Source organism: Hevea brasiliensis, chromosome 13 (assembly GCF_030052815.1).
Source record: "Hevea brasiliensis isolate MT/VB/25A 57/8 chromosome 13, ASM3005281v1, whole genome shotgun sequence".
Lineage (NCBI taxonomy): Eukaryota > Viridiplantae > Streptophyta > Magnoliopsida > Malpighiales > Euphorbiaceae > Hevea > Hevea brasiliensis.
The window spans coordinates 5926045-5935927 of record NC_079505.1 but is presented as its reverse complement, the minus strand read 5'-3'; the positions used below and the strand labels follow the sequence as shown (position 1 = coordinate 5935927).

At 32.9% G+C, this 9883-nt stretch overlaps 1 protein-coding gene across 3 annotated transcripts; it reads left to right on the top strand.

Moving 5' to 3' along the window:
- The first annotated feature begins 828 nt into the window (after positions 1-828).
- On the top strand, positions 829-9484 carry LOC110657626 (cyclin-dependent kinase D-3). Of its 3 annotated transcripts, none has more exons than XR_002495415.2 (8): positions 829-1234; positions 1574-1872; positions 1957-2065; positions 2508-2633; positions 6096-6331; positions 6403-6723; positions 8496-8633; positions 9190-9484. XR_002495415.2 is itself a non-coding variant. In XM_021814916.2 (7 exons), exons 1-7 carry the CDS (start codon positions 1130-1132, stop codon positions 8551-8553), a joined length of 1254 nt encoding a protein of 417 aa, XP_021670608.2. In that variant the 5' UTR covers positions 830-1129; the 3' UTR covers positions 8554-9061. The 3 variants fall into 3 exon arrangements, 1 of the variants encoding a protein (XP_021670608.2); XR_002495414.2 differs by lacking the exon at positions 9190-9484 and adding an exon at positions 8744-9061; XM_021814916.2 differs by lacking the exon at positions 9190-9484 and having other exon boundaries at positions 830-1234; positions 8496-9061.
- The last annotated feature ends 399 nt before the right edge of the window (positions 9485-9883 follow it).

The window sequence follows — 9883 nt, the reverse complement described above, 5'->3', positions numbered from 1 at the left end:
TAAAAATTTATAAATATTATAAAAACATATATTTTATATTCAATTTATTATTTATATAAATAAACTTAGATAACGGATATTCAACGTACAAAAACCTGATCCAAACTCATTGCACATATTATACCTCAAATTAGAATCCACGATAAATTTAGTTATATACTACTTAAACATATCTTATTAGGATTCAGCTAGATCAAATACCTATCTGTTGCCATCTCTACTCCTCTAAACAATCTTTTCTTTTGGTTTTTTATGACATTATTCTTATAAACATTTTTCTTAATACACTTTTTCTTGCTCTTTAAATTTTTTAAATATTTTTAAATTGCTCTAAAATAATTAAATAAAATTTCAAATTATTTTTTAATAATATTTAAATATTTTTTTTAAAAAAAGCATATTTTGACCACAAAAAATTTAATATATGAAAATAAGAAATTTTGTTTGTTTATTGAACATTCAACTAATGCTATATAACTTATATTAATTACACTGACTATAATGAATTAATAATATATTTATTTATAAAAAAATATATATTAAATTTGGATATTTTAGAAAATTAATAAATTCATTTCTTTTTGAAAAGATTATGAATTATAATTTGAAAGGAAAAAATTATTTCTATAAAAAAAGAAATAAAAGTTATATATATTAATTATTTTAATTTTTATTATAAATTAATTAAATTTTATAAAATAAAATAATAATTATAATAATCCGTAATATGGTGCTCATAATTTTGTTTGTTTTTCTTTTCATTTATAAAAAGAAAATTCCATAAAAAAAGAAAAAGAAAATTTGCTTGTCCTTTTCTTCCTCCCTTCAGTTCACTGCTAGTTTCCTTCCTTCCAAACAGAGTATTTATTTCCCTTACTGTCCCATCCTCTCCAATCCACCAAACACATTGCATTACTGCAAGCATCAGCTCTCTTTCTCTCTCTCATTCTCCTTCCTCAAGCCTATCGAATCTATTTCACTGTGTATGATAATAGCCAGAAAAGAACCCATCTTCAAACCCTATTTTCTGAACATGAATTTCTGAGAAAATTTCCTAAAATCTGATTATATAAATATCAATTGCAGTTGTATTTGTAATAGAAAAGAAAAGAAAAGAAAAAAGCATAAAATGTCAGAAAACGATACAGAAAAGAAAGTTGCCGATAGGTATCTAAAGCGTGAAGTGCTTGGTGAAGGTACTTACGGTGTAGTCTACAAAGCCATCGATACTAAGGTAACCCTAAGATTTTATCTTTACTGCATCCATACCTGTGTTTGCTTTTATTGTTGTATTATTTGTTGTTTTTTATTTTTTTATTTTTTTTTGTACATTAAGGGTTGGAGAAATTTGATTAATTGAGTGTAAAATTGAAGAAATTTCAATTAAATGGTTTTTTTTTTTGGTTTGGTTTGGTTTTCTGGGGAAAGTTAGGGAAAAAAGGGTTTACTTTAAGCGTTTTAATTACCCTTTCACTATGGACTATGAATATAATGCTGTTTTTCTAAACTTTCCCAGTAGCCAAAATGAAAGTTTCTGTTCTTTTAGTTGGTCTGATTGGTTGGATATGTGCAGACTGGACAGACAGTGGCAATTAAGAAAATTCGGCTTGGGAAGCAAAAGGAGGGGGTTAATTTTACAGCACTTAGAGAGATTAAACTGCTTAAAGAGCTTAAAGACCCAAATATAATTGAGTTGATTGATGCATTCCCTCACAAAGGGAACTTGCATCTTGTGTTCGAGTTCATGGAGACTGATCTTGAAGCAGTTATTCGTGATCGAAATATATTTCTTTCACCGGCTGACATAAAATCATACTTTCAGATGACATTGAAAGGACTGGCTTATTGCCACAAGAAATGGGTTTTGCATAGGTATTGGATATTTTCTGAAAAGCTAGTTTGCAAGAGTAATATTTGCTAACTACTATTTCTGATATTCTGTACTTGTATTTACAGAGATATGAAGCCAAACAACTTGTTGATAGCATCTAATGGACAGCTTAAACTTGCAGATTTTGGTTTGGCACGCATATTTGGAAGCCCAGATCGCAAGTTCACTCACCAAGTATGCTCTCCTTGTGTAATTGCTCGTTATGTTTTCAGTTTGCAACTTTAAGCATTTTGAGTTAAAAGGATTTTGACAAGTAAAAACCATCATACCCTTCAGAATAATTATCTTCCGTCACATGCTTAGTGGCATGGTTACTGCTTAATGGCACAGTGGAACAGTTGATAATCTGTTCTGAAATTTTATGTTAAAAATAAATCTTCAATCAGGGGCACCACTGAATTCCTGCTTTTCTTCTTCCGCACATTTTGTTTCATTATATTTTAGTTGATTAATATTTTCTGGCAGAAACCTTTTCTTTATTGCTTATCATTAAATGATAGATGGACATCACTTTATCTGTTTTTACATTCTAAAGCTCGTTGCCTTATAATAATTTTTGTGAATTACTAGTAATTTTAGCAAATTTAAATTACAAGCTTGGATTACCATTGAACAGGTCTTTGCTCGATGGTATAGAGCGCCTGAGCTGCTTTTTGGCACCAAACAATATGGTTCTGGGGTTGATGTTTGGGCTGCAGCCTGTATATTTGCTGAACTCCTCCTCCGTCGACCATTTCTGCAGGTAAGCATAATTGATTTCCTTGATTGGTATTTCTTTAGGATTTCATCTATATTGTTTGTTGAATATTTGCAAAATACTTTATAGCATGTTTGCAGTTTTGTTAATTAAATAGATTGTGCTATACTTTATCATGGTATGTTCTATGTGGATTATTGCTGTTTTCTTCAAATTTGGTCTGTTGATTTCCTTTATGCATTGATTAGGTTCTTCGTGGCCATATAAGATCCTTTTTTTCCTATTGCATTTGGGGGGTTGGGGGGCATGTTTTCTCTAACCTAGTGTTACTTTTCTTAAATATTTGATCCTGATATTTGACCCATTTGATTAGTTTCTAAATAGGTTAGTTGGGTCTTAAATTTGAGAATATGTGATTGTATCGTCACTCTTTTCCAAATTTTGGTGCAGAAGTTGTAATATGAGTTCCATGTGAATCAGTGTTGAAGACTTAGATTTTTGGATAGGTTGAAGCCTCAAGATTTAAATGTTGGAAGTCTGAGGATGTGAGAGCACAAAAGAATTATTTGCAAGTTGGTTACTTTTTAGTATAAGCTTGTTGGAGGAGGCCTTCCTTGTATGTGAGGAGACCAAGGATCATTGGGTTTTCCTTGAACAGCATAGAAGATTCGTTAAAATGTCAATTTAGGGGTTTTGGCTAGGGGGAGGAGGCAGAAAGATTGATGCTGTTACATATGTAATGATATAGTATTAGAGTGTCTTTGGTGGGAAGGGAAAGGGATGCCAGGATTTTTATGCAACATGGCCTGCCTGTGTAAGTGTTGCAGGATAAACTTGTTTTCGGGTTTCTTTAGGGTCTGTTTGGGTGAGGGTGAGGGTGAGGGTGAGGGTGAGGTAAATAAAGGTAAGGAGGGGTAGTTAATGGAGGGTAAGGGTAAGGGTAAGCCTTACCCTCCTTTACCCCTCAAATATCAATTTTTTTTACACCCCAAATTTGGGTGTAAGGAGGGAGGGAAGATAGTTATAAATATTTCTATTTCTACGCCCCTTAAATCTACCTCTTCTTTACTTCTTTCCAAACATAAAAAATGTACATTACCTCTCCTTACCTTTCCATTAATTCACTTCTTCCCAAATATGAGATTTTTTTTTATTGTAACTCTCATTATCCTTCCCCTTCCTTATCCTTTCTTACTACCCTTCCCTCACCTCATCCAAACAGACCCTTAATAGGCCTATGATTTTGGCATATCTTAATTTCATCAGTTCTTCTATTGTGTTATTGTCTATGATGAATAATACTCCCTCCCTCTTGCGCGCATTCTGTTATCCATCATATATAACAATCCCCATGCAGGATGATTTGCATCTATTCTCTGTTCATTTTATGCTTTTACTTCCACTGTTAGCTGGATAGTTGTTGTAGTTGGGAGAAATTGTGTTAGAATTTTAATTGAATTCTGCTTCATTTAATGTGGTTGATTGTAAATTATGGTAGAAATTCCACTTTTGAAAATTCATTTTTTTCCATTTACTTATCAATTATGTCCTTCAAATTTCATTTGTTTTTAGATCTTCTTATATTCAAAGTACAAAATTTTAAGTCCTGAACTCTAGTTTAATCAGACAATAGACATCATAATTAGAGTTGCTATTCTGTATCTGTAACCTAATGTGTGTTCGATTTTTCTTATGAAACAACTCCTTTTTTATTTTTGATCATGAAACAACTCCATTTTTATTTTTGATCATTCACAAGATCATATACTTGACAATGTGTTTGCATGTACACTTTCTTTCAAGAGTTTAGAGGCTTGATCTATTAAAACGTATATAGGTTGTCAATTCACATTTGGCTTAGGTTAGGTTGTCAAAAGAGCTATTATTTCTCTGTGCATGCATAGGAGGGAGAGATCAACTAGTGGATGAATCCTTTTCAAGTGACCTTATATGGATGTTTTCCCCCTCCTTTTATTGTAAGTAGCATCCGTATATGGTCAAATTGGCCAGTACCAGGCACGCATATCAAAGGGTTTGGATTCCCTTATGGTGGAAAATATAGAATAATGATTATGATTTTTTTTTTCAGGTGTAATGAAAAATATTTTAAAGAAATCTAAATTATGCATAGCCCTGGGCATGTTATTTAGTTGATCTTCAAAACTCTTAGGAGATAGTCCTATGAATTTAACATTCTACGACTAGCAATCATATTGATCAATGTCAAAGTTTAACCCTCTAAAAGCATGTTTAACACGAGTCATAAGATACTTTCAATTGGTGATCAATCTCTTCTGTTGACTTCAAAGTCCGTTCCTTGTCTTTGGAAGTCTCCAATTCACTTTCATCTATAAGTGATCTGCTCCTTGTGGAAGTCCACATCGATGTTCCCATTAGCAAGAACATTCTAATTCTACCTTAATTTGTTCATGGGAGTAGAGTTTATATCAGCCATTTTCTTTGTGTATCCCTCTGACAATTTTACTGCATGTTATCATTTGCAGAGAACATTCTGTTAACAATTGTGTTTTCTTTATTAAAACTTTGCAATCATATTGTTAAGTTGTTGATAGATCAACACTTATCCTTAGATGATCAATGAAATTACAACTAGTTGATTATCGGTTCCACCTGTTTTCCAGTTTACTGTATATTGCTTGAAGAAATTTGTCACAAAGTTCATCATATGGAGGAAGGCCTACATTTCCAAAATGGTGGTTATGTAGGCTTATATTCACTTGTTAATTGGATAAGATAGCTACCACATTTTGACCTTTTCCCTTGGGTATTGACTAGAGACAACATGTGTTTAAGAAGAATTTTAAGCTCTAGGTTTTCACTTATCAGACAGAAACTAGATTCCTAGGAAATGAGAAAAATGTTAGGTAAATGTAGGTTATTTTTATTTTTTAATGTGAAGAAAGATTAGAAAATTTTTTGGTATTGCCATTCTGAATTGAACGCTCTTGAGAACTTCTTGCAATGGCATCATACATTATGAACCATTTTGGTTTTGGGACATTACTTAGAATGCGTAAGAAGTCATATTGTGACTGACAAAGCTGGCATCTACTACCATCCAAAGCTTATTGTGTTGCTGACCTATTTTTCAGTTCACCATTGCTGAAAAAAACATTTTTCTTGTTGAACAATATAAAGGTGATGTTCTTGATTTTGCTTACCTTACATATTTTAGTATAACTGGTGCTACAAAAAGATATTATGTTTGGGGGGCTAGTAAATATTTCTCATCATTTGCACATTCCTTTTTGTAAAAGATGTTCTTATCTGGTTGATAATTTTGCATATTAATATTTGATCACTGGTCCACAGGACAATCCTTTTTTATTTAAAGGCCATCTTATCAGGCAAATTACTTTAATATCTATGACTTAAGTGGGATATGTCACAGTTACATTCTACCCACTTATTTTGTTTCTTCTTGTGCTATTTATATGTGGGTGTCCATGTTTAGTACTTGTAACATTTTGATTTGAATTGATATAGGGGACAAGCGACATTGATCAATTAGGAAAGATTTTTCAATCCTTAGGGACTCCTACACCTTCTCAGTGGCCTGATTTGGTCTACCTCCCTGATTATGTGGAATACCAATCTGTTCCTGCACAACCTTGGCGTAAATTGTTTCCGATGGCTAGTGATGATGCTTTAGATCTGCTGGCAAAGATGTTTACTTATGATCCAAAAGTTAGAATTTCAGTGGAACAGGCATTAGAGCACAGGTATGCAGAACATTGTCAATGGAAAATCCACATTACTATTGGTTTCTTGCTCTCATCTATTTTCCTTCTAGGTACTTCACATCTGCACCTCTGCCTACTGAGCCGGCTAAGCTCCCTAGACCTGCCCCCAAGCGGGAATCTGTCAATCCTAGGGCTTCAGATTTTCATCCACTGGAGGGACCCACTGTGTTATCACCTCCAAGGAAGGCAAGAAGAGTGATGCCTGACCGTGAGGGATTTGATGGAAATGCATCTCAAGTTGATAAGATTGATGAACATGGTGAAATCAGACAGGCAGCTGGGAATTACACTGGCAGGAGTGAACAGGTGCCAATGTCAATAGATTTTTCTGTCTTTGGATCAAGACCTATGAGCAGACCCACAATTAACAGGTGAACCTATATCTTTAAGTAGTCTTTTTATATTCATAATTGTTTTTAACCCCTTATAAATTTCTCAAAACACATGAAGTCAATCAGATTACAAATATTGGTTATTAGAATCTTACGATTTTCGATTTGAATCTTACGATTCGATTTCCCATCCTAGTGATTCGAATCTATAGGGCAAATCTCAAATGTACTTGAATCTTGATTGAATCTTATGATTTGATAGTGAATTGGGTGAATTGATGTGAATATACCGATTCAGTTGATTCTTTTTCTAGATGATTTTTAAACCCTATAGCTTCAAAATTTAATATTGCTCTTTATTTTTACTATGAAAAGTGCACATAAAGCCTTTCCTATACTATTTTTCTTCTACTAGCCATTCTTTTACCTCTCCCTCTTCTTTTGTTTTCCTTTTTTCTTTTTAATTAATATACTTATCTAATTATAGTTGTCAAATTATCACATTTTATATTAATATATTCTGACCTTTTAATTTAACCTACTATCATTTTTTATAATTTAATTATTTTGTAAAATTTAAATGAAAGTTTTAGCACATGTACAATGATAATGATTTTCTACAATTCAAGGGTTCATAATTTATAACATAAAATCGCATAACATAATAAGAATATTTTGTTCTATTATAAAGCATCCTTCTCCTTTGTTAAATGATAATTCTATATTTATCAAATATGTCATTGTGATATATATATATATATAAGTTATTTTCTACTACGTTTTTAATTAATTTTGAGAATTTTAATTGAATCTTGCTACTTGATTCGATTCTTGATTCGACAACTATGATTGATGGTTGAACTTGAAGATGGAGTTTAGGTTAGCATTATAGCATCAACGGTGCAACATATATGGGCTTGGGTTAACAAAGTTTTATCCGAGCAGAATTTTAAGTTCTAAAATTAAAATAGGCAAATGCCGCAATGCTTAGAACTATTTGTGGGATGCATGGGAGATCGTATATCATTGCTGGACATAAAAGACCAAATAAAATGTCCCAAACGCCAAACCCCAACACCACCCCCCCCACCCTCCCCCCCCCCCCAAAATCACTAAATTCTACTGTCCATAGCAAGGAAAATACATGTATCAGCTTTTTGACAATAACTTGTGGGCTGGGCTTGTCTTCACTAAATTCTAAGTTCTACTGTCCATAGCAAGGAAAATACATGCATCAGCTTTTTGACAATAACTTGTGGGCTGGGTTTCTGTTCACCTGCTGAAAAACCAAGAATATAAAGTTGTATATTACACATGCACACATTTTGCAGCACCCTTTCTGTTTGTACTAACTTATACCCTGTAGGGCTGTTATTAAATTCAATTTTATCATTAAAAGGTTGGGAACTTTACTTCTAAGAAACAATGGTTAATGTAGTTGGGTTGGCTGTTGGTTAAGACACTGTAGGAAATTGAATCCGATTCTTAATTTAAAGGTCTGAAGAAGCTGAAGGACTATATACTCTTCTGTAGAAAGAAAGAGTGTAAGAGCCTTCGAGTTAGATGTATCTCTTGGTGTAAAAGATAGATGGCTAAACACGTTGAATTTTTTCATTTTGTTATCATCAATTTGGGGATGTAGAAGCTGCTAATTTGTTTCCTAAATGATTTTCTTAAGATATGGGATGGTATCTTGCTGGTGCTCTTCAATGTCTTTTTATCCTCGATCCATTAAAAAAAAATTTTTCATTTTTCTATGTGGCTTGTGCTATAAGGATTGATATTGTTAAATCTTCTTTCCCCTCATGCAGTGCTGACAGATCCCATCTGAAGAGGAAACTAGATCTCGAATTCCAACACCCAGAATAGAAACCAATAAAATCATTAATTTCTGCCAGATTTGGCACGTGCTTCTGAGGATGGACTATTCCAGGGCATGCATTTATGAGGTAACCAATGATTCTCGAGTTTGTTGTAATTATGCGGCAGTATTTCCTATTTCTTATACTGACAAGCAACAGCCTGTTCTTGGCATTTTCACCTACTTATTACAAGGAAGATTATCATTTTTCACATGTTTGAAGTTGTGGCACAAACATGGGAGTAATGAAGATATTTCCATGCAAATACTGTGGTAAAAAAGGAAATAATGACATTTTTTACGTTTCAAGAGAATTTGGTGTGTAGTCCAGGATTACTAATTTTTTTCCCCCACAATATTTGATGCTTGATAGTAGTTGAACTGTGGTTTGGAGTGCATAAATTCCAATGTAAATCATGTTTTATTATTTCTTCTGTTGTATCTGAACTAAAAGATTGCTCTACTTCAGCACTTTCCCCCCTCATGGATGGATGAAATTTACTATTCAATCATAAATGCTCTGTCCTTATATAACTTCCCCTTTTCCATTTTCGTGTCATTCTGTATTTGACAATTTTTTTTCTTCAAAATAAAGAGGACTGGGACTTGGGAATTTCCTTCAATTGAGCTGTGAATTTTTGTAGGTCACGAAGTGCATGGCTGTGCAGCAAATTTTGTGATAACAGTTGCAGCCGCCTATGATATGTATTGACTCAAATAATTTTTTTTTTTTTTTTTGGATTAACCATGGGTATCACACCTGGCACTCGCGCAAACGGATGGGATTAATCCACTCAGATTGGGAATGGTATTTAGATAAAGCATTCCTAACAAGGACGTTTCCAGGATTTTGAGTTATGAAGCTACCTTTTATGATAATTCTTGACAATGCATTTTTACTGAGGAAGTGGAATGCACCAATGAGGTGTTATTTCAAAAGGAATTATTCATATTGAATGTGGAAAAAAGAAGGGAAAAGATTCAACTAGTTTTTCTGTTATACAGTAGTTGGTATTCTAATTATACATTATAAGGAATATCACTTATGAGTTGTGATATATACACTTTTCTTGTGGTGGCAAAGTAGAGCCATTCCGATATTCCATGTCTCTGAGGCAACGGTTCTGCACTTCTCAAGTTTAAGACTTAGCTCCGGTTATTTGGTTTTGATTCGGTTTAATTTTTAGTATTTCGATTTTGATTTTTAAAATAATTTTATATAATTATTGTTATAGAGAGTATACGAAGACTACTATTTAGACTTTAAAGTTGTTTGCTAATATATAATATATTGTGTAATATTCTTTTTTAAATGAAGTGTGTTTATAAAAATATAGG

What these genes read in the sequence shown, in the direction of transcription:
- LOC110657626 (XM_021814916.2), top strand. Translation starts at nt 1,130, where the DNA reads ATGTCAGAAAACGATACAGAAAAGAAAGTTGCCGATAGGTATCTAAAG. An exon ending in GAACAGGCATTAGAGCACAG is followed by an intron (nt 6,332 to 6,402) that starts GTATGCAGAACA and finishes TTTTCCTTCTAG; the next exon opens with GTACTTCACATCTGCACCTC. An exon ending in AGCAGACCCACAATTAACAG is followed by an intron (nt 6,724 to 8,495) that starts GTGAACCTATAT and finishes CCCCTCATGCAG; the next exon opens with TGCTGACAGATCCCATCTGA.